The 25,380-nt window shown below is 44.0% G+C and overlaps 2 protein-coding genes across 3 annotated transcripts in view; one reads left to right on the top strand and one right to left on the bottom strand.

Annotated features, from left to right (window-relative positions):
- The window catches only part of MRPS33 (mitochondrial ribosomal protein S33), a 211,550-nt gene extending 208,351 nt beyond the window's left edge, over window positions 1-3,199 (bottom strand). The window contains exon 1 of the mRNA XM_083701056.1: window positions 3,181-3,199. Coding sequence (XP_083557182.1) covers window positions 3,181-3,184 — 4 coding nt within the window. The 5' untranslated portion in view covers window positions 3,185-3,199. The remainder of the gene's footprint in view (window positions 1-3,180) is intronic.
- TMEM178B (transmembrane protein 178B) overlaps window positions 1-25,380 on the top strand; it is a 271,646-nt gene that overhangs the window by 176,200 nt on the left and 70,066 nt on the right. The window lies entirely within an intron of this gene.

Below are 25,380 nucleotides of genomic sequence, written 5' to 3'. Positions count from 1 at the left end.
GGACAGAACGACTAAGTTGTGGGAATGTTCAGGGATGCAGGAGAGGATATATTGTTTGATTATAGCCTTTCCAACTTGTGTTAACAAGCTCACAATTTAGCAGAGTAACATTCCCCCTTTTAAACTTAGAGCAGATGTGTTTGCTCCGACTCACTAAAGCCTCATAATAACTGTTCTGGTATTTCCCCCTTATTCCCTCATAAAAGATAAGACACAACACAGTCTTCTATAAAAGTATAAAAAAGAGTTTACTCACATTCTGTTCACAATCGGATCCCAGAAGGCACACTTAGCTTAGAAAAGTAACATACACCTGGAAACTATCTCATAAGGAGACAGCCCCTCTGTCCTGAGCCTCTTTGGCTAAGCAGATGTTGCTTCTTCGATGCATGTAGTCAAAAAGAAAGAGATGGCTGCCCTGCCCTGTGCTTTTGTCATTACATGCACAGGTGAGGCCACACCCACCTCTAGTCACATGCAGAGGAAGTCTGTCCCAGCCCAGAAGGAAACAGGAAGTTTAACTGCTGGCTGGACAAACATTTCTCCCCATGTGTAAACATGTTCACTCCAGGAATGTTGTACATGACTGCTCTTGTATTTCACATCCCACATAAGTGCACATTTTACTTTTGTATAGTCCATTGAGAGCCAGTGTGCTGTAGTGGCTAGAGTGTTGGACTAGGACCTTGGAGACTGCGGTTCAAATCTCCACATGGTCATGATGCTCACTGGGTGACCTTGGGCTAGTCACAACCTCTTAGCCAAATCTACTTTGCAGGGTTCTTATGGGGATTAAATGGAGGCAACGAATGAACGAACGAATGATGGTTTCTACACCTACCCCTTTCTGTACTCCATCCAGATCAGCAAGAGACATTATTGGAGTTCAATGACATATTCCTGCTAGGTAAAGATATTCAGGATGTGGAGGAGGAGTGTAGCCTCTGGAGAGAGGTTGTGGTGGTTTGTGGAGGGTTCTGATGGCCGGAGATAGAGACCTGGGGAGTTGCATTTGGCCCTCAGGTTTGACATTCCTCACCCCTGCCCTAGAACGCACTCGCAACTCATCCAAAGCTGCAGCTGTAGACACAAATTGGCAGTGGTGGGCAAGCTGTCTTTGGGGAAAATGGGTCCACATCTGCTGCTCTAGAGAGGCGAGCAGTTACAGATAATCTGGTCAACTGCATGAGACGGGCAGAGTGGGAAACAAGCCAAGGGCCTAGTCAAAGGATCCTGTGGATAAATAAAGGCCCTAGGATTGCCTGGAAAGACAAGAGAGGTATCTGGGAAACAGAGAAGGTGCTAGGAGTCCAGTGCTTAGCCTAAATCACACTTACTGGTTAGGTTTTCAGTTTGGGATTCCCAGCACATGTAAACATAGATGCTTTAGACCTTCAAAACAACTTTAGGTGCCCCCTGCCATGATCTTACAGAGCTTTGTTAGACAATTTGCTGCCTCCTGCCCCAGTTTTCTTGTGAGGATGAGCATGTATTGTGCAGTGGGATATCAGAAATGCAAAGCCCGGTGTCTCTTGCTTTCCACATTGAGACAAATGCCCTCAGGGAGTATCCCAAGAGCAGGTACCTGTGCTGCCACTAAAGGGACTGACAGCAAGGAACAAGCAGTCCTGGTTCCTCCAAAGAGATAAATTTCACCTTTGGCTGACTCCCCTCCATTTTCAAAAGAAGGTCAGGCACAAAAACAGGATGATGCAAGGTGAAGTCAGGCAAACCTCGTATTGTGGAGTGAACGAGAAGAGTATATGAATGCTTCTTTGGTGCTTTTAGACTTAGTGGAAGGTGGGGTAACCACACAGCATGGGCAGTTATTAAGGAACATGTAGCATTTGTTCCAAGGTTACTGAATGACTGTATATGCACTCCCATGTGGTGAGAGAAAGAGATACTTTATGAAATTCATGCATCAATGCCTTTAATTCATGGGTTTATTGTGCAGGAATATATATATATATATACACAATCGTTGACTCTTGAAGAGCTGGAACTTGTGTAAAATGAAGATTAACATTTCCCCTATGGGATGGGGAACCTCTGAAACCATGGGCGATACCTTTTGACCCACCAAGCCATTTGGGGGGAGCCATGCCCACACCTGACATAGAGCTTAAAGAGTTCTCACGCTTGCATCCCATTGAGATTCTAGCTATGGGAATATACAAATGTACACAAATCCCCACATGTCCTTATTTGGGCTTAGTTGTACACAGAGGCAGATTGTGTACCTGGATTTCTTGCTGCAATTCATTTCTAACATATATGGAAACAAGTAAAATGCCAAGTAAATAAGCTGTATTGAATGGTAAATTGCTTCATGTTGTTGTTTGGTGATTATTCTGTGCCATGCAAAATAATTTATTTGCTAGATACAAGTTTTGCTACAATTTTTTTTTTTTTTGCGGAGGGGGGGGGGATTCCTTGTTTCATCCCCAAGAATAGAAAAGTATCATTGAAAAGAGGGAAATGGCTCCTGCAGTCTTCTTTACCCCTCTTTGGACAAGAAAATGTTATACTTGGAAAACATTAGATTTATTGATTATAAAATTAAATTTCTTGGATGAAACTCTACTACCTTTTGAAAGCAAAAGAGGCACTCCAGATTTACAGACAAATGTGACATATCTTTTGTCTTCCAGTTTTTACCTTTACTCTTCCATTCCAGCTATTATCAGAAGTTTTAAAACTGGTGTGGATTTGATCCATGTGCTGCTAATGATTTTATTTTGCAGTTCCTTATTGAGTTTTAATGAACTGACAATGCTATCACAGCTGTAGAGTGAGCCTCCTCTGTTTGGTCTCCCTGCTTCCTCTCCCTCGTGACCACAAAAATGGCAAAGGAAGATGGTGATCTGATTTAGACATTTAATCATAGGTTTTCTTCTTACAGAAGCAATTGCTTGGATCATGTGAAACTCATATCCAAGGCTACACAGTACTAAGGTTATGATGCCAAGGATGGTTTATTATTAGGAATGTAGAGAACATTATAGGGACGCGGGTGGTGCTGTGGGTAAAACCTCAGCGCCTAGGACTTGCCAATCGCATGGTCGGCGGTTCGAATCCCCGCGGCAGGGTTCGCTCCCGTCGTTCGGTCCCAGCGCCTGCCAACCTAGCAGTTCGAAAGCACCTCCGGGTGCAAGTAGATAAATAGGGACCGCTTACCCATGGGAAGGTAAACGGCGTTCCGTGTGCTGCGCTGGCTCGCCAGATGCAGCTTGTCACGCTGGCCACGTGACCCGGAAGTGTCTGCAGACAGCGCTGGCTCCCGGCCTATAGAGTGAGATGAGATCACAACCCTAGAGTCTGGCAAGACTGGCCCGTACGGGCAGGGGTACCTTTACCTTTACCTTTTAGAGAACATTATCTTTTTTCCCCCAAAGTGAAAATACACATTTAGATAGGAGGATAGGAAGCTGTCTTGTATTGAGTCAGATGATTGGCCCATCTACCTCAGTAGTGCCTAAACTGACCAGAAGTAGCCCTCGAAAGTTTCAGGCAGCAACACTCCTAGCCCTATGTGGAGATGCCAGGAACTGAAGCTGGGACTGTCTGTCTACAGATCAGGTGCTCTACCACTGATCTACTGCCCATCCTCACATTAGCTGTTGGAGAGAAATGTCCAGCATCAAGCAATAGGTTTCTAAATATGTTTTGCGTTTCAATGGGGGGAAGCGAACAAGTAGCAACTTGTTCAACAAAGCCTGGTAATAGTACAGAGATGGAACACCATTTACGACGTGAGCCATATGCAATGGCTGTGATCTGCTAGGGAACAATGTACAATGATTCCTGCTGTCCAAACTAACATGCGAACAAACAGGTCAACCAAAAATTAAATAATAAATAATATGGAAAAGCCTTCCCTTATGAAAATTGCACGTTTGCTATCGCACACAAGTGTCCCAAACATACAATGCCATATTTTAATGAGGCAGAATTATAGGTTATTAATAGGCTGTGCCAGAATATGTTGGTTGGATTGATGACTTTAGCATTTCTGAAAATGTTAAGGCCAACCAAGTAACACCATTACTGAAAAGAGTGGAACGGCTGATCTTTCAAATTAGACCCAATGTATGCCATAACTCTGGAGCTGAAGCAATAGTTGCCCCTTTCAATGTTTCCAAGCACATGCATCCAAGCCAATAAAATGTAAAGTCAATCATTGTCAGTGTAGACAATATTGAGCTAGGTATTGTATTGGTCTCACTCAATACAAGGACCATCTTCCATATGGGAACAGGCAATTCTGTGACCGGCCTGATGATTATTTGATCAAACATTGTTATAGTTAATTACATATGAAGTATATATAAAAAATCAATCACAATGAATGCCTTTCATATACTGCTTTTGGGAGTGGGCTTTTCAGCATTGCTGAGAATCTTACCCTCTGTACCACCAAAATCTCCCCCCAACTCAAACCTGAAAATAGTGTCCCTGATCTCCAGGACTTCAGATGTTTATAATGCTTTGGCTTGATTTTCTTTGGTCTGCTGTTTCCCTACACCCCCATTAATTCAAGGGGGTATTTCCTGATTGGTTGAATGAATGAAGTGAGCATAAAATTGATGAAAGTAATTGCAAGTCAGTAATCAGATACTGTCAAATACTGATTGCTAATGCTCACCAGCTGTCAGATACTGTCAGATGTTGACTGCTATTGAAAAATTGTCGGATGGTAAACGCTGATGATGACTATCAAATACTCACCAAGCTGGAGAACATTCAGAGAATTTTGATAGCAAACATTTGCAGAGGAGAATTTTAGGGCCGCTTACTCCCGGCTCTGAAACAACACAGCACCTCTTCTCTGAATGCTACATTTGATCTTCTGCTCACAATGCCTCTGAATGCTCTTATGCAGCAGCTTGGCCTGTTGTAACACTGCCATTATTATACAGACCCTGTTTCTGGCAAAGTGGCAGGAATTAGCATAATGACATAACCCAGTGTGGGTGCGTTAAAACCAGTTGCTTTTAACTGCATCACGAAAGGTCTTCAGGGACATGTGTGTGTCTGTGTGTGAAGCTTTTCTCTGAAGCGTTGTTGGTGTTGTCCCACTCAAATAAAGCACAAAGACACAAATACTTCAGTTTGTTCTTCTCTAAAATATAGTATTACTGACAGCTTCAAAACCCAGACATCTCACTTGTTAAGGTTCCCAGTGCTATGCATGTGGTTTATCACAAATTTATAATTTGGCTAGTTGGAGACACATATTTCTTATTTATTTAAACATTTTAGATGCCACTTAACTATCACAGTCTTTTAGAGATTGATCGTGGGGCATTCTATATGCTCAGTTGCTCTACCACTGAGCTACCACCCTTTCCCATGAACCTGCCCAGGTGTTAATACCAGTCTCAGAGAACCTGCTCTGAATCCCCAATGCTTCTGAACTGGGGCAGGTCATGATAGGAGGCCAGGCCTTCTCTGCTGTGGCACCCAGTCTCTGGAATCTGCTCCACCATGAAGCTCAGTTGGCACCATCTTTCAGCACCAGCTGAAAACTTGTTTAGTTGCACAGGTATTTTGTTACAAATAAGATATATTGAGGTTTATGCCAGGATTTTCTCTATTTTGTTCTGCTTTTATGTTTTCTTGCTTTAAGGGTGATTTGCCAGGTTATTGAAAGTCCCTATAGGGGTATGATATCATACAGTCCCCTCCACTGATTGCTAGACAGTCACAAGCAGGTGCAATGGAACTATGGAGTTTAAGAACCTGTGTAGAGGGGACTCTGTGATATCATACCCCCAAACCTGGTGGTGGAGAAAAGGCAGTGGGTTAATCCCTACCTCTTCCTTCCTGTCGCTACACACTCTTTTTCTTACCTGCAAAAGGGGGGGGGGCGATGTATCTTCGCTCTCCCTCAGAAAGCAATCTCCATTTCTAACTAGCTTCTAGCTGTGCAGGGAGGTGATTTTAACTCTCCTGAAACAGGTATTTGCATTCTCACACAAGTGAGAAAGAGGAAGGATACTTATTGTTATGTACTGAAGTTCTCACCCTGGGTCAGCAGGGGGATACTGTAGATAGTTCAGGTCCACACATGCAAATAAGGGATTGAAAGTGACGTTCATTGATTGGATAGTTACAGAAAGTTGTTATAGTTATGTTGTACTGGAGCTCTATATAAGCAGGCTGGCTGAACCCTTCAGTTCAGTTCTGTTCTGGCCTCTGAATAAACAAGAGCTGTTTGAAGAATTGCTGTGTCGTCTGATATGTTCACCCACAACTTAGCACTTATTTAAATTAAGGTTACCAGATTTCCCCCCCCCCCATGAATCTGGGGACACTTTTCAACTTCAATGGATTTTGTATGGGGACTGATTTGTAAATCCGGGGACTGCCCCCAGGAAACAGGGATGCCTGGTAACCTTAATCTAAATCCATCCAACACCAGCACCAGCATTACTACCGCTTACTTAGACAGAGCTGGAGGTGGGGCAGGGTGGTGGTAGGGTAGGGGCTGGGTGGATGCAGCAGTGAATCCAATCTGGTGCTCCCATGGACCTCACTTGTTTTCCGTTTGGGGGCTAACAAAACACGGCCTGCAGTAGTATCATACACAAATTACCTGTTTTTGACACCTGGGAATTTCAGTCTGAATTATCCCCAACAGAAAGGACTCTGGTTTTTTTTTGGGGGGGGGGAGTACTTTTAAACATTTTTTTCAATTCATTATGGATCATTTCCCAATACTCTTTTACCCCTTTACAAGTCACCACATGTGAAAGAACGTTCCCTCCACCTCTTTGCATCTCCAGCACTTATCTGATTCAATCTTATACATCTTAGCAAGCCTACCCAGAGTTAAATACCATCTGTAAATCATTTTCAAGTAGTTTTTCTCCTTCAAAGAATAACATGCTGTAAACTTCAAGTCACTTTTCCAGAGTTTCCCCCAGAGGTTAAAATCTGTATTGTGCCCTATATCGCTCCCCTGGGGTTTCAGTCCAGTGCCCTATATCGCTCCCATGGGGTTTCAGTCCAGTGGTACCTCAGGTTAAGAACTTAATTCATTCTGGAGGTCCGTTCTTAACCTGAAACTGTTCTTAACCTGAGGTACCACTTTAGCTAGTGGAGCCTTCCACCACCACCACGCTGCCACCACATGATTTCTGTTCTCATCCTGAAGCAAAGTTCTTAACCCGAGGTACTATTTCTGGTCTGTAACCTGAAGCATCTGTAACCTGAGGTACCACTGTACAACCCTGACTGTGTTATTGCCCTGCCTTGCCCCAGCCCATTCGGGTGAGCGGCAGTGATGCTGATGTCAGGCAGTGAGCTCTTTGGCAATGCCCCATGACACCAGTCACTACTGTGGAGAATCTAGAAGCATAGGACTTTGTGAGGAATTATCACATGGAATCTAAAACACAGAAAGGCATAAGAAGAGCCTGCAGGGTCAGTCAGTAGCCCATCTAGTCCAGCATTATGTTCTTACAGGAAACAACCAAACAGTCCACAAGCAGGACATGAATGCAAGAGCACTTTCCCCTTCTGCAGGTTCCAGCAACTGGGATCCAGAAGCATCTCTCCTGCAACTGTGCGTGTACAACATGATCGGAGGCCACCTTCCACCCACCCTTCCCAAACGCCGTCCCAGCTTGGCTTTCTTCCATTAGCCTCCACTTTCCTGCCTGGGATAACAGGGAGCAATTTGTCCTTGCATTATGCATACTTTCTATTATGTGGCAGCTTATTCATCAGTAATCTTGCTGTCTTTAATTCTGCTGTCAAAGACTGTGAGAAATGCATTAGAAGTAAGGTTGAGTTCTTGTTAAGTTAAAAAGAATGCCTTGTGGTTGACAACAATGACCTTCATGAGGAAGGCCTAGAAGACGCGGGTCAAAATTCAGCAGAGCTCCAATTATCACTGAACAGTCGGCAACTGCTTGATAGTTAAGGTGAACTGAGGTGAAGTGCTCACTGCCAAATTTCAGGCAGTTCTATATGTTTGGGGATGGCTATGAATGTTAACGTCTGCTGACTAGATAAAGGCTGTTTAATCATAGAATCATAGAGTTGCAGAGTTGGAAGGGAATTGACAGTCATCTAGTCCAATGCCCTGCAATGCAGGAATCTAACTAAACCATTCAAGACAGATGACCATCCAACCTCTGCAAAAAAAAAAAAAAAAACTCCCAAGGAGGGAGAGTCCACCATCTTCTGAGGGAATCTATTCCACTGTTGAACAGCTCTTGCCATCAGAAAGTTTTTCCTGATTCTTATTCATAATCTCCTTTCTTGTAGCTTAAATCGATGGGTTCAGGTCCTACCCTCCGGATCAGGAGAAAACAATTTTTTCCATCTTCCATGTGGTAGTCCTTTAGATATTTGAAGATTGCTATCATACCTATCTGCTTCCAATGCTACTTTTTTAAAGACACAGACAAGTAAAAATAACACTGTATTTAATAATAATGAGCCAAGTCTCATGCCTGCTTCAAAGTCTGGGGTCTAGATTTTCGTTATTTAATAGCCAATAGAATTCTTCCCAACTGAAGAACATAATATGAGCCCTGCTGGATAGCACAATGACCCACCTAGTCCAGTGTCCTGTTCTCACAGTGGCTGAACAGATGTCTGTGGGAGGCCTGCAAGTTTTGGAAGAACCAAATATCAGGCTATGAATTCAGCTGTAGACCCCCACATTTGTGGGAGGCCTCTTGCTGGTCCATAAAAGTTTCAGTAAATGTTGTTCCTCAGTTGCCCGTGGCCTGAGATCTTGCACATCTTTTGTCTTGAGTTTATAGACAAAGTTCAAAGCCCCTGTGCCAAATTGTTTTTTGGATTAAAGCCAAAGTAGTCTAAACAAAAGCTCAAGAGTGATCTCATATATCCAGGCTTAAGTGTTGGCACTGCAGAGACGGTCCGGTCTCGTATTGCCACCCTCTGGACCTCTTGAAGAGGCGGCATATGAAGGAGGGGCTCAGAGGTGATCTCAGGGTCTGGGTAGGTTCATATGGAAAGAGGCGGTCCTTGTGGTATTGCTGTTCTGAGCCGTTTAAGGCTTTATAGGTCAAAACCAGCACTTTGAATTGGGCTGGAAACTAATTGTAAACTATTTTGTTATGTCTTATACATGTCTGATATTTTAATTTGATTTTATATTTGGAAGAAATTTATAATTTCTGGAGTATTTCATACGTTAGAATTGTGCTTTATGCTTGCTCCTTAGCCTTTTTGGTGCAAATAGCTAGCCTTGCTTAGGTCATAGAATAGCCGAGCTCCGACACTGCACATAAGGCCTTCTGACCACACGTGACCTCCACATACTCTAGAGAAGGCTCATTCTCTTGCTGTCCAGACAAAAGACAGGAGTTGCTTTGTTCCCTTATTCTGGACAGGGGTAGAGAAATCCCTGGCTTTCCAAAGGGATTTGGGCTGATACCTCACCCTTAAAACTTCCAGTAAGCATTGCATCCGAGCTGTTCCATTTCACGAGCCATGCAAATCTTCTTTCAGTTCAGCCACTGGAATTCCTGTGATTTTTGGAGCACAGCAATTAGCTATCACTTCCAGTGACTTCAGGCAGTTTTGGATGGTCTTGGTGTGCAGAAAGAGGATAGTGATAATAGAGCAGCCCTAAGGCCATTTCCCACAAATAGGGGTGACAGCATGGGCTGAGCATCAAACTGGCCCCTCGCCCATTTGCTTGCTCTCTTTGTGAAGCAATCTTCCTTGTAGCAACTTTCTGTAGATTCCCCCCATATTGGTGTGTTTTTCCCCTTTATTTGTTTTTTTAAATTCGATGACACATGTTCGATACAATTTTGGTCAGCTGCCTTCATCCTCAACATTTGCCTTCTCTTCCATGAATTTCTCTAATTTCACTCAAGGACTACTATTCTAAGCCTGCTCAAGTTAAGGCCCGATATGGAGAACCCATTTTTTTGGTTCCGCGAATAAAAACATAGATTTATATTAAGACCTAAGGCAATGACTTTGCTTTCTTTGTGCAATCGGCTAAGTGACACGAGGGGCAAAAGAAGTGAGAGAAAGGTTAACAATAAAACAATTAATGTTAATGGTGTTTAATGGATAGCATATTTATTTCCATAGTGAATCAAAAAGGCAGGAGTCAAAGTGAATAGACATTTCAGCAGTACCCAGTTAGACAGTTAAGATCAAATGCTGACAATGGCTTCTAGCCATAAGGGATATGTTCTGTCTCCATTGTTGGATATAAAAGGTAAAGGGGCCCCTGACTATTAGGTCCAGTCGCTGATGACTCTGGGGTTGCGGCGCTCATCTTGCTTTATTGGCTGAGGGAACCGGCGTACAGCTTCTGAGTCATGTGGCCAGCATGACTAAGCCGCTTCTGGCGAACCAGAGCAGCGCACAGAAATGCCGTTTACCTTTCCGCCGGAGCGGTACCTATTTATCTACTTGCATTTTGTGCTTTTGAACTGCTAGGGGGGCAGGAGCAGGGACCGAGCAACGGGAGCTCAACCTGTTGCAGGGATTCGAACCGCCAACCTTCTGATCTGCAAGTCCTAGGCTCTGTGGTTTAACCCACAGCTCCATCCACGTCCCTTATTGTTGGATGTATGCTGCCTCAATACCAGTGGCTGAAAGTCACAAATGGGGAGGGGGTTCCTGTACTCAGGACCTTTTTGTGGGCTTTCCAGAGGCATCTGGGTGGCCACAGTTATAACAGATTACCAGACTAGACGGGCCTTTGATGGATTCCATCAGGGATCTTCTAATGTTCTTAACACAATGTCTGCTAGCATCTGCTTGTACAACAGGACTTCTGATTTCTTTTGTCCCCCTTCAGCCCCACAATCTGTTCTAGAGCATTTGGGGAACCTCTGAAGCAGATTTTGGGGGGAGTGCAGGGAGTTGGACAAGGACCAAGAAGTCCCATTGTGCAAGCAGGTACGCATCATCGGAGATTGCCCCAGATCTCCTAGATTCTCCACTTTCAGATCTGAAGGAACCCTTGGGCATGGGCAAGTTACTAAACACTTGAAAAGTGGGTCAGGAGTGCTGGGGAAAACATCTCTCCCTTCCAATGAGGCTGGGTAGAAGCAGCTGTTTGCAGAGCAAACTGTTATGTATTCCCAGGTCAATGCACAGAGCAGCCATTGTTGCCAGGCTTGGGTGGGTGGTGGGGAGGTAATCGGTGTGTGTGTGTGTGTGTGTGTGTGAAAATGTACAGGGGTAGAAATCCTAGTAGACTGATATTTATAGCTAAGATTGTAATGCAGATGCTTTAGAATGTCTGTTGCTACGGAACCCCACAGATTCTTGTATGTTGCAGAAGAATGCACACCCCTCACTGCATATAATGAAAATAAACACAACGCACTCCCTAAAAAATAAGATGGGCACGAATTTTATGCGGTGGAGGGGGTTGAAGACTCTTTGGGTCCCTTTCAACTCTATAATTCTATGGTTTTATTAGGCAATGGTGGGCAGTGTTGTGTGATGCAGAGCAGGCATATCCTAGTTCAAAGACCTTTGCGTTACACCACACTACCTACAGCGGCTATATGAATGTTTTGTTTCCCTGACATCCTTCTTTCCAGCTCCCCACCCCTCTCTCCCCCGCACTGCCAAAATAACCCCATCATAATTTCCTCCCATCTAATTTGACTCAAGGCAATTTGCATTTCAAATCACTGTTTATTCTTTGCCTTGATTACCTTTTGCCCTAGAGTTGTTAGGATTTTGGACGTGTTTGGTTCCCCCCCTCCGCCCCCCTGTTAAAAAAAGTCTTGCATTTAACAATGTAGTGATCCTATTTTTTCAAACTCTATTCCTATTAACTCTTAACGTTCTAGACATGGATATTTGTTCTCTGCATACCTGACCTTGCATGTGCCTAACTTCTCACTGATACACACACACCCTCCAACATTTCTCCGATGAAAATAGAGACGCCCCCTTCTATGAAGATAATTTTACTGTTTATACCCCACACATCTTATTGGGTTGCCCCAGCACTCTGGGCAGCTTCCAGGATACATAAAAACATAATAAAACATCAAACATTAAAAAAAACTTCCCTATACAAGATTGCCTTCAAATGCCTCAGGGGTTGGATGAATCCATACCCTCCAACATTTCTCCAATGAAAATAGGGGCATCCTAAGGAAAAGCGGAACATTTGGGGATCAAATCAGAAACAGGGACGGCTTCTCTAAATCAGGGACATCCCTGGAAAATAGGGACACTTGTTTGGAGTGTCTCCACACAGGAGACATGCCCAGAATCACTTTGGTTTTTGTTTCATTTTGAAGGTCTCTTTTAAGAATCACATCTCAAAATATTGGGTGTTCCTCTTCTGTGACAGTTTAGAATCTCTCTGTGTGGGTTAAGGTGTGGGTTGCCAATGCAGTACCAGTGGGTACACATGCACCCTAAGGCCTCCCCTGGCAGCACATTGCCCCCCCCCCATCTGAAATTAGACTTGAAATAAGCCAATAGAAGTCTTTTCTAAGCCTAATTGTTGTACAGCATACAACCGTATGCTGCAGCTGGGGAAGCAAGGTTTACCCTTGCCTCCCCAGTTGCACTGTCCAGGAAGATCTCTCTCTCACACACGCAAAATTAAGCTTGAAGAAAAGTGAAAACACTTTTTTTCAAGCCTAATTCCAGTTGGGTATGGAGGGTGGAATGTGAAAATCTATGTGTGTTGTTGGCATGCATGCACAGTTGTGGTCACATATAATGCCCACAGCAGTTGCTTGACTTTGAAGATGTGCTAGGGACCCAAAAAATTAGCCCCCACTGTTTTAATGCTATTCCCCCCCCCCCACAAAGGGAAGTTCTAAAGTAAATGCAAAAGCACATATGAGAGGGGAGTGTTCCACCCAACTTTATGCACATTAATCATTTGTTTTCTGTACAAACATATGAAGCTGACTTAGACCAAATCAGACTATCTACCCTTTCTTTTATTAAACATGCAAAACAACATTGCAAGGGACACATACCATGTACTACACATGCCTATGATTACATCAACTTTTATGCCATGGATAAGCTATTATATCAGGGATGTGGATCTTTTTTCACATGTTTGCTTATGGGCAACCTTCCGGAAGAAACATCCCAGTGGCAAAATTGGGCATGGCACAATGTGTACGTTTTCATGAGAAATCCCCAGAAAACCCTGAAACCGTTTGCAAAAAACTGAGTCATTTCAGCTCAGCTCTAAATCTTATCCTTTTCTCAGTTTTATCACAGGTCTGAGTAGGAGGCCTTAAGAATCAACCATAAGTTGCAGGGATAACTGAAATCCGTCTTACAGCAGCTGCAACCCACTCTCCCTTTTGCAGCAAGGTCTGCGCTCCTTATAGGAGCTAAAATTTCTTTCTCTGTCAAAAGTAACTTTCGGCTCCTAAGGATTTGAGCATGTTTGCAAACTTCACTCCTGATTAGGAGGCAATTTATTATTGTTTGTCAAAGTCTTTGGAGAGCTGAAGAGGGAAGGAGGGGCAGAATGCCAAAGGGCGCCATTTCCAGGCTGTGCAGTCAGCAAATGGGGACCGTCAGTTGTTTGAAGAGCAAACACAGGGGGGCAACCAAGTGTTGCCAATGCAATCACTAATGATACTTGAACAGGTGCTCACCTCTCGGGGCACCTTGCACGTTTTTTTTTTAAATCATCACACCAAAATCCGAAAGCTGCTGCGTTGTTTTTAATTACACAACTCTCCCTTTTCTGGGTGGGGGCAATATGAATTTTGCATCGGGAAATAAATCAAGAGGAGAGATAGCTTAAGGGTGTGGGAAAGAATTTCAGTAGCATCTGAAGAGCTTCTGTGAAAATTTCAATTTGCAGAGCAGGGATGGGGAACCTGTCTTCCATACATTGTTGGATTCCAATTCCCATCAGCCCCAGACAGCATAGCCCAGAGGTCAGCTACTTTTTTCAGCCGTGGGCCTGTCCACCGTCCCTCAGACCATGTGGTGGGCTGGACTATATTTTGAAGAAGAAGAAAAAAGAATGAATTCCCATGCCCCACAAATAACCCAGAGATGCATTTTAAATAAAAGGACACATTCTACTCATGTAAAAAACCGCTGATTCCCGGACCGTCTGCGGGCCGGATTTAGAAGGTGATTGGGCTGCATCTGGCCCCCGGGCCTTAGGTTGCCTACCCTAGCATAGCCAATGGGTCAGGGACTAGGGGAGCTATAGTCTAATAGCATCTGGAGGGACCACAGGTTCCCCATCCCTGTTGTTGAGTCTGTCTTCTAATCTTGTATCCTGTTAAGCTGAGTGCTGCATACCAGCAGAGGTTTAACAGGTGAAAGTGGGGGCACTCTGGTTGCCTTGTAAAACACCTGAACACCCCGAACAAAGATTAGCAAGCAAATGGGCAGCAGTAACAGTAGCAAGGAAAGGAGCCAGTTCAGAGAGGGGGATCCTCCAAGGGCATCTTGCCTAAGGACCGAGGAGGAGAAAGATGTCAAGGGCTACTTGCTAGACAAAATGGCTATGCTCTGCCACACAGTCAGAGGCAGTGATGCTTCTGCATACCAGCTGCTGAGAACTGCAGGAATGGTCCACCATTCTACGCCACTGTTCCCCCACCCAATGCACAGGTATGGGGGGGGAACGTATTCTTCCATATGGAAGAGCGGCATGTTGAATTTCGCCCAATGTGTTTACTCTGTGTCAGCTTCACAGTGGATACAGATTCCCTTTGTACCGACCTGATATAAAGCTCTTCTCTCTCTTCCTTGTCCTATTCCTCGGAGGACAGCCAGTGAATTTGCTTTGCTCCATTTGTAAAAGGGTAAAAATGGAGTTAGCACAATTGTTTTCAATTACAATTTAGGCCGGTAGCCCAGCTGGCATGAAGGAGAAAAGGGGGTCCCTCCCCCCACACTAAATCCAAAGCTTCATGAATTCTGCTTCTCCTCTTCTTTCCTCCTTGTTTAGCTCTCTCTGGCTATTTTCAATTTCATGTCAGTTCACATCTTGCCAAAAAATCCCATCTGCTCATCATCAGTGGCATTCTACTGCAGGAGGTCCTCTAGGGAGCTGGTGCTGATTAATAGCCTCAGTTTCAGTCCCCAGGCTTTATGGGGAAAGAGGAACAGGGAGGGGAGAGGAACCCAGGCCCGTCTGTGGTCTAACAGTGCGAGGTCAAGAAAGCTCCTCTCAAAGGGACATACTACTGTTTCCAAAAGATCAACTGGCCAACAGCAACCATTTTATACACTATCCTCTTTTTCTTAGGAGAACATCTAAGTACTGTGGAGGAGCCCTCATCACATTAGCCATCTGCATAGTTAAAAATCAGGTCTGCCTTCAAAGAGTTTAGAAGACAAAGATGTGGTCTTTAAAAAGCTGCTGTGTAAGTTAACAATCTCACATGGGATTTCCTGCCACGGGTAGAGAAGGACAAATTTATCAATCTAAGTTTCTCATTTTTCCAATTTCAGTTCACCACTTTCCCTCATAAGTTCAATGTGTGTGTGTGAACAGTCCTCACAGAAAATCATTAGAATTTTAGTGCACATTTCACCTAATATATTTCTCAGTCCTTCACATACACATCTTTGTATACAATTTTCCCTTAATTTTTTTTGCAAGCCATTTCCCCTAATATAATGCATTTTGTATGTTATTTTTTCACTGCACACTTTTTACACACCTTTATACCCATTTTTGTTGTTGTTCGAAAACTACATTGCAAAATTCACCAATGGCCTCCCTGCTAAAGACTAGGGGTGCTGCTCAAAGATTTGCAGCTCAGCTAGCCACCTTGCTGTGAGTTTTTTGACCCAAGATAAAGGTTGAAGCCTTGCACAGGGTTTGACCTGTTTCGGAAACTGCAAATTCTGTCTGCTGCTTCTATCCAGACCCACTTCCCTCAGCCTGTCCTCTCACACTACTCGGCTTGGTTCTACAATATTAAGTATGCAGTTGACAGTGCAGTAGTCTCCCCCCCCCCCCCGAGCTTCAGCAGTTTTATCTCTCACATTTTACAGGAGTGGGGGGGGGGTGGATAACTGTGTAATACTCAGGGAGTCCTGAACAGTAAGAAAGCCAGAGGAAAACACTCATATACCGTAATTAAACATATTCATATGAAAACATCTGTTCACCACAGACATGCATATGCGTGAATATGGAAGGAGCAATTGCTTTCCAAATGCTCCCCCGTTACCCAGAGACACCCTTCTTTATTTCACAGAATGTGCCCCTTGCCAGTTAGGCCTATGTGGAAGAAAGGAAGTGGCATACATAATGGCTGAGGAGCAGAAGCTCAGCGGGCCTTGCATTCCTTTGGGCAACCAGCAGGTCTGATACTGTTGCCATGACTACAAGAAGTGCATCAGTGCCCTTCCTTCTCTCTCCCTCTCCCTGTCTCCCTCTCCTCTTCTTTTCTTGAGGCAGCAAGAGAACACAGCAGTCGACAAATGTGGCTCATGAGCAAAAATCTTTTTGGGGGCAGGAAATGTAGATTGCTGAGGCAATGCTGACTGTTTAGCAACCGCCTCTTGGAAAATAATCTTGCTCCCTTTTCTCTCTCCACCTTGCTTTCTGCCAGATTTGCTGTATAGATAGGTGGGGGGACACAGTGGGAGGGCTGGCCTAAGACATTTTGCCGCCTGAGGCAAAAGGCAAGATAGTGCCCTCCCTCCCATTCTATGTACAAAGTTTGCCGGCTGAAGCACTGGCAAAGGGGTGGCACACTCCACATCACCCGTGGGCAGCAGACTAGATTTGGGAATCCAGGGCAGTGTGTGTTGCTCAGACAGTTCTGTCCATTCTGTGCCCCTCAACATCTGCCACCTGAGGTCTCCAGACTCTGACTAATGGTAGGACAGGCCTTGCACTGTGGGTTCCTTTTCCCTAGAAAAAAAGTAGTTTACATCAACCACTTTTGCTAGATTAAAAACAACAACACCATCTCCACCACCACCTTCTACAAAAGGGTTGCTTATTATTAGCCATCACAAGTAATTAATAATTACCAATACATTAATTTAAAACAATGTTACCCCATTCTTCAACAGGAAAAAAAGCTCCTCCAGAGAAGCCTATAAATATCACTAAGTCCCCACCCTAAAGTTTACCAGTCTAAAAAATATGGCATGAAAAGGAAAAGGGATTGTGAGACACTTGCTCCCTCCCTCCCAATTGCCAGCTAGTCTAACCAGAGGGATCATTTGTTCCCACCCCAAAATACAACAGCTGGTTAACTCTTGACCCTGATGCAAAACTCAGTAAACAGCCCCCACCCCACCCGCATATGAAATGCTATTAAAGGGCAAACATGTTTGCTTTGTTCAGTATTTTCTATCTCATTTTGCCTAGTTCCATGTTTCAAGTTTTTAATGTGACAAAATCGACTCATTACTCCACAAGCACAAGCAACAAAGGCATCAGAGGATAATCATATGATAATCTTCGCAAAACTGCCCAAGTCTGTATTAAAGGTGGAGGATAATGATGTAAAAAATGCTCAGGGTTTTTATTTGGGAGGCATTTGCAGCTATGGGTAAGAGTGTGTGTGTGTGTGTGTGTGTGTGTGTGTGTGTGTGTGTGTGTATACAGTCATACCTCAGGTTATATGTGCTTCAGGTTGAGCATTTCCAGGTTATGCTCTGCGGTGACCTGGAAGTAACGGAGCACGTTACTTCCGGGTTTCGCCGCTTACGCATGCGCAGATGCTCAAAAATGATGTCACACGCATGCACGGAAATGGAGAATCGCAACCCGCGCACGAGCAGACTCGGGTTGTGTTTGCTTCAGGATGCGAACGGGGCTCCAGAACGGATCCCATTCACATCCAGAGGTGCCACTGTATGTATGTATATATGTATATGTACAGTGGTACCTCGGGTTACATACGCTTCAGGTTATATATGCTTCAGGTTACAGACTCTGCTAACCCAGAAATAGTGCTTCAGGTTAAGAACTTTGCTTCAGGATGAGAACAGAAATTGTGCTCCGGCGGTGCGGCGGCAGCAGGAGGCCCCATTAGCTAACGTAGTGCTTCAGGTTAAGAACAGTTTCAGGTTAAGAACGGACCTCCAGAATGAATTAAGTACATAACCAGAGGTAGTACTGTATATGTATATGTATATGTATATATGCATTCTGATTGGGAAAAACGGACATTCTTCTTGAGCACCATGTTGCACAGTGAATTGCCCAGAACAGAAAAGGATATGCAATAAGCTTGTATTTTGCACAACAGCCTAGCACCATAAGAAAAAGATTGCCACCTGGGGAAACAAGCATAAGCTATATCGAACTGCCTAGCCCTGTAAATGGAGAGTGATGCCAAATGTGAACTGACATGCAAAGGGTTTAGAAAAACCCAAGCCATTCAAACTTAGCTGTGATTCCTGCACTGCAGGGAGCTGGACTAGGTGCCCCTTCAAGTCTCTTCCAACTCTACAGTTCTGTGCTTCTATGAATACTGCATATCTGCATTTGTGGATATATATTGGGGAGACGGAAAGACCCACAGATATAACAGCAAGAAAGGTTTGGCCAGCAATTTCCTGCCACTGAGCTGTACCACCCTGTTCAATACAGGCAGCTAGGGATTCTGGAATGGTGCTTTACTAGGTGGAGAGTGAAACAAAACAAGAGTTTTTTGTGAAGAGTTAACTTTCCTCCCTCCCTCAAAGAAAACAGACCATTAAGAGAAACCACTCATTTAACAGACAGTATGTCAGCTTGAAGCAATGTGTGCACATTAATATTACAATGTGTGTGAGCTGCTAAATTTCTATTCCTGGGGGATATTTCATGGTGAAAATCAGCTTTGACTTTGTCACAGTTAAGACATTTCCCCTCCCTCCCTCTCTTTCTCTGAGGATGAATTTGCTCTGTCCTTATGCCCTTTTCAGGCATTTCTTTTGTCAAAGAGCAACTTGAGTACAGAGAGGCTGTGGGTTTGTTGCACCTTTAGCCCAGCCCTTGTTGTTGTTGTTGTGAGGCTTCTTGCCACTTCCAACATATTTGGGGCAAACATTGACATGTTTGTCATGTTTGTCTACATTGCAGTCTCCCTGAGAAATTTAGAACCCTGACTGTGCTGAGTTCTAGAACACAACGGTTCTGTGTGTGTGGTTCCAGGCCATCCAATAGAGCAATATTCTAGATTATGCTAGCAACCAATAAGATTGCAGAAAGCTTTCTGCCGCAGATGTTTGTCCTAAGTACATGGGAAGCCAGAAACAGTGCTGTGCATCAATGGGGGCAAGTATAAAGTAAGAGCCGCTCCCCTTTGTACTGGTGTTGCCCATTCATGCAAATAATGACTGGCTAAGAGAGCTTTGGGAAACCTGCAGCCTTGCACATGTTGTTGGAACCACACCTCCCATCATCTCTGGCCAAATGGGAGTTGGAGTGCAGCAGCATCTGGAGGGCCAAAGGAATAGGGATCAACAGCCTTTTATTTACTTGTGAAATCTCCCCAAGTAGATGACCAGCCCTATCATTAGGCAGAGTGAGGCTACTGCCTCAGGTAACAAATGCTGCATGGGAGGGTGACAACCTGCCACCAGTCCCGAGTCCCCTAAACAAGCCCGCTGAGCACCCCTGAAAATAGTTGCCTACCTTCTGGTATGGTGGATTTCAGCAATGTTGTTCCACTGCTAGTGGTTAAGTCAGGTTCCACACCAGTCTGGTTGAATTATATTTGTGGAAAGAGAAGGTTCTATCTTGTCCTTTGCCTCAGGCAGCAAAATGTGTTGAGCTAGCTTGCCCATGTGATTCAGGACTCTGCAACATCAGGGTCTGCATGGGAAGCCTCCACATACAGACATTATTCCAAACACTCTACTAAAAAGAGAAAGGTTTTCGTCTTGAGTTAAGCAGGGATTCAATAACAGAGAAGGAACCTATAGTCTTATCAATTGCATCTGCTTCTCCAACGCAACTAGGCACACTCTTAGCATGCTGAAATTCATGGTGGATCAATGTATGATTAAGATAATGGACTTAATTTAAATCTCTGTTGTTGTCATTGTCAGATGCATCCTGTGGCTTCCAGCAGGTTTTGGCATTTCAGGATTTAATAAACTATTCCACATTTATAAAATCAAGCTCACAAATAAATAGTCTGGTCCCACCAAACAGGTACAACAGTAAGGCAAGAGCTATTACTAGGTGCACATTCAATGCATTCATGCATGCTCTATAAAGTCAACCCAATCTAGCCAGGATATGGAAGCTTTAAGCAGAGGGTTGGAGAAGTAAGATAATTCTCTGCATGCCTCACCTCTGAAGTTTTCGGTATCCTTTACCAAAGACTGTTATTCACATGAGCTCTGGGGCTCAGAAACTAGCAGTCTTCCTGAAAAATATGGAAGAAAAGTTCCCTTGCTTATTCTGGGGCCCAGGGAAATTCATTTTCCCCTAGCCCCTCCACAGGCTACATCAATGGAAGCTCAGCCTTCCTTGACTTGGTCTACCTGGTGGACATATATGATGTAAGGGAGACTGATTGCAAGCATCTGCTGCCCTCAACTGACAGAACCGACCATCTGTTCAGCAAGGAAGATCCTTGCAGGTAGCAGCATGAATGCAGCCCACTTGCTGTGTACAAAGATTTCTGGAAGGCTGTCCTGGTGAGAGAACAGGGGTTGAATCACTTACATAAGTATAATTGATGGGGCCTTTATCACTTCTCATGTGCACAATTCAAGTCTGAGTGTATTAAATATCTTGTAAATGGTCTTGCTTATTCCCAGATAGACTATCTTCAAACCTCTCAGACCCTCCCCTGTAACCCAACCTGAAAGATGGAACTCACTTAGTTTTTATACTGTATATAAGTGTTGCACAGCACCTCAATCTCTGAACAGTGCAAGATTCCAGGGGTTCCAGGCATTGCTCAAAGTTCATGTTTCCTTTTGGAATGAGGCACAGTACAGACAGAGGTGTCCTTAGGATATATGCTTTATTTACACATATATACAACCTGAGTCTTCAATGGGGAGGTTCATAGCATTAACACCCCAAAAGGGCCTTGTTTCTCCCACAGCTGTGTTGTTATTGTTGTTGTTTAGTCATGTCCGACTCTATGTGACCCCATGGACCAGAGCACGCCAGGCACTCCTGTCTTCCACTGCCTCCCGCAGTTTGGTCAAACTCATGCTGGTAGCTTCCAGAACACTGTCCAGCCATCTTGTCCTCTGTCGTCCCCTTCTCCTTGTGCCCTCCATCTTTCCCAACATCAGGGTCTTTTCCAGGGAGTCTTCTCTTCTCATGAGGTGGCCAAAGTATTGGAGCCTCAGCTTCACAATCTGTCCTTCCAGTGAGCACTCAGTGCTGATTTCCTTAGAATGGATAGGTTTGATCTTCTTGCAGTCCATGGGACTCTCAAGAGTCTCCTTCAGCGCCATAATTCAAAAGCATCAATTCTTTTTTAAAAATAATAATAATAATATTTATTAAAAGTTTAAAGACTATAAAGGAAAGAAAAAGAATTCAACAATACAATACAATACAAAAACAAAAACACTACATAACACTAACAATAAAACATTGAATTAACAAAACAAAACAAGCACAAAAGCACAATTTAAAACACATCCAATAATTTCAATATCTTATCTTTCATTCACTTGTTTCCACGACCTCCTCACACATCCCTTTTTGTATTCCTCTTCAATTAACTGTTTCAGCAATTCCTTTCCATCTTCCTCAGTTTTCTGTCCTGTAATTTATCTTAACTTATTCTAACCTTATTTTTTCCCTTTAATACATTAAAAATCTATTTGTACTTAATTCCTTATAACCTTTCTGCTAAAGCCATATAACTTCATTCCAACATTTTTCTAACATTCATTAATTTTACAGTATTTCTGTAAATAATCTTTAATTTTTTTCCAGTCTTCTTCCACCGACTCTTCTCCCTGGTCTCGGATTCTGCCAGTCATTTCCGCCAGTTCCATATAGTCCATCAACTTCATCTGCCATTCTTCCCGGGTGGGTAAATCTTGAGTCTTCCAATACTTCGCGATAAGTATTCTTGCTGCTGTTGTTGCATACATAAAAAAAGTTCTGTCCTTCTTTGACACCAATTGGCCGACCATGCCCAGGAGAAAGGCCTCTGGTTTCTTCAAGAAGGTATATTTAAATACCTTTTTCATTTCATTATAAATCATCTCCCAGAATGTCTTAATCCTTGGGCATGTCCACCAAAGGTGAAAGAATGTACCTTCAGTCTCATTACATTTCCAACATTTATTGTCAGGTAAATTATAAATTTTTGCAAGCTTGACTGGTGTCATGTACCACCTGTAAATCATTTTCATTAAATTCTCTCTTAGGGCATTACATGCCGTAAATTTCATACCAGTGGTCCATAACTGTTCCCAGTCAGTCATCATAATGTTATGTCCAACATCTTGTGCCCATTTAATCATAGCAGATTTCACCGTTTCATCCTGAGTGTTCCATTTCAACAGCAAGTTATACATTCTTGACAAATTCTTAATTTTGGGATCTAACAATTCTGTTTCCAATTTTGATTTTTCCACCTGGAAACCAACTTTTTTGTCCAAGTTATATGCCTCCATTATTTGGTAATAATGGAGCCAATCTCGCACTCTGTTTTTCAATTTTTCAAAGCTCTGCAGTCAAAAGCATCAATTCGTCGGCGATCAGCCTTCTTTATGGTCCAGCTCTCACTTCCATACAGCATTCAAACAGAAATGAACCATCTCTCTCTCTCTCTCTCTCTCTCTCTCTCTCTCTCTCTCTCTCTCTGGCTTGCTGCTTTTCCTCTAGCTCACATGGCTGCAAACTCTGCTCTCAACCCTGGCTATGTCTGTTGAGGGAGAGGGCACCACTCATTTGCCACCTTCCATGAAGCCCTTTAATCCTTCATCTTGGCTATTTCCAGGAAGGCTTGATTCGCTTTTAACACTTGCTAGATCCAGGGATTAGAAGGGTCTGGCATACAGTTTAACATAACCCATAAGGCTTCCTCCTTCCTTTACCCCTTTCCCTCCTCATTCTCTCTCTGTCTCTCTTCCACTTGTTAAAAAATAAATAAATGTTTAGTTAGGCAACTGGGGGCCATCCGCCTTAGTTCAGGGATAATCCAATCTATGTCCCAGCTTGCCAACTGGAGTGAGAGTTGTGGTTTTCAAACTTCTTGCCCTCCAGAAACTCCATCCACATTAATTTGTCCACCAAAGAGCCTTGACTTGCCACAGATGATTCTGAGCCAGACTTATTTAGGCATCTATTCATTTTACAAAAGGCTTTCCCCAAAGCTCAGAGTGATGAGCAAAACATTGAAAACCCATAAAACCCCAATATAAAACAAGATAACAGAGCAACTACAGTGAGGTAATACCTTAGTCTCAGAATCAGAGCAGACTCAAGCCAGACCTTGACAGGAAAAGAAAAAGCTTTCTGCAGTGAACTTTATAGAGCAGGGATGGAGAACACTTTTCAGCTCAAGGGCCACATTCCTTCTGGGAAATCTGCTCAGGGGGCCACATACCAGAGGTGAACAAAGCCAGAGGCAAAAGTGGGCTGGGCAAGGAATATAAGTTTCACCATTGTACAGTAGTGTAGTTTCTGCACACACACACACACACACACACACACACACACCCTTCTCTGTCCTCCATCCAGGAAAGTAATAATTGTTTTCAGAGCTCAGGAATACAGTCCAGCCAGGCAAAAACACTCATGCGGAGGGGTGCAAAGCAGGGCTGATGAGGGATGCACCATTGAGAGTCCTGGGAGCCAGATAAAGAGAGGACTGGAGAGCACATTCTGCTCCTAGGCTTGAAGTCTCCCACCTATGCTGTACAGTGGTACCTCGGGTTACATACGCTTCAGGTTACATACGCTTCAGGTTACAGACTCTGTTAACCCAGAAATATTGCTTCAGGTTAAGAACTTTGCTTCAGGATGAGAACAGAAATTGTGCTCCGGTGGTGCAGCAGCAGCAGGTGGCCCCATTAGCTGAAGTGGTGCTTCAGGTTAAGAACAGCTTCAGGTTAAGTACGGACCTCCGGAATGAATTAAGTACTTAACCCGAGGTACCACTGTATAAGGTTGTGCAAACAGAAGAGCCCAGGTTTAATTCCCAGAGTCTCAAGCTAGGACTGGGAGAAAGCTCTGGCTGGAACTCTGGAGAGCTGCTGCCAATCAGTGTAGACACTGCTGAGCTAGATAGACCAGTAGTCCAAGACAGTATAAGGCTCCTGTGTTGTTCCAGAGGACCAGCTGGAGAGGTCCCTTTTCTAGGGTGTGGAGGCAGAGGATAGACGTTGTGCTCCTCACAAGCGGAGGGTGTCTTGAAGCGCAGCTATGCTCCCCTTCAACCGCACCTTCTAGGGAACAGCAATAATTATGGACCTCCCATCTTTTTAGTAGTTTGTGCCTGTTACCAACCCTTTCACCAAGGAACTCTTCAGAAGCACCTGAGGCATCCCAGCCCTTCCCAGAACACAGTCTACAAGCTATTGGATTTAGCACATGAGGGGAGAGGAAAGGAAAGGTTTCCATGGAGTAGCCTGCCTTTTGTTTTTTGATCACAGCCAGCCCAGCCCATGAAGTTAAGCTTCCATCCATCTTGAAGAGGTTGGGGAGCTAATAAACATATCCATCAAGTCTTTTGCCGGGTCTGCCGGAATTTCAGGTTTCCCGATAGCAGAGAGAGGCAGAGTGGAATTTGCCGTAGCTGAGAGCGGCGGCACAATAATAACACGGTAATAAATACGCTGTCACTCCAGCAGCGAAAGCCAAAGCTTCCAGGCCTATAAACCGTCTGGCGGTAGGAGGAGGCAGCGGTGGGAGATCAGAAGAATGATGGGGGAAGGAAGAGGAAGGAGCTGCAGGAGATCTGGGTAGCACTTAGAAGCCTGCAGCAGGGGGATGGTCTGGGAGAACAGCAAGCGGAGACAACAGGGAGCAAGAGCAAACCTTGGAAGAGTGCAGATTCTGTACTCAGATCAGGCACTGCATGCTTTTTTTATTTTTAAAATCACACTGGTTTTTGGATAACAAGGTTACGGTGTTGTGTTGTTTTTTTCATCCCACGATTTTCATAACTAGATGAGGCACTCATATTCTCAGTGGGTCTCCACGGGATTATGGTCCTTAAAATTCACAGTTGCCCCCATGCGGCACACAAATGGCTCCTCTTATCCCTAATGGATGCGGAAGAGAAAGGAGAGGGGGAACTACATCCCACCGGCTGCAAATTACTGTGTAGCTACATTGCCGATTTGTGTGTATGTGTGTGAGCTACACTGGAGACTGGGAACCAGGGGGTCCCCAAGCCAAATTTGTTTTCTCGAGGTAGTGTACCCTAGCATCACAACCACCCTTGAAAATGACGAAAAGAGGGGTCTGAAAAGAATGGTGACAACAGGTCTTATCGGAAG

The sequence above is a fragment of the Podarcis gaigeae genome (assembly GCF_964106915.1).
Source record: "Podarcis gaigeae genome assembly, chromosome: 10".
NCBI lineage: Eukaryota > Metazoa > Chordata > Lepidosauria > Squamata > Lacertidae > Podarcis > Podarcis gaigeae.
The sequence above is the reverse complement of the archived record's forward strand: the minus strand, read 5'-3'. Positions and strand labels throughout refer to the sequence as shown.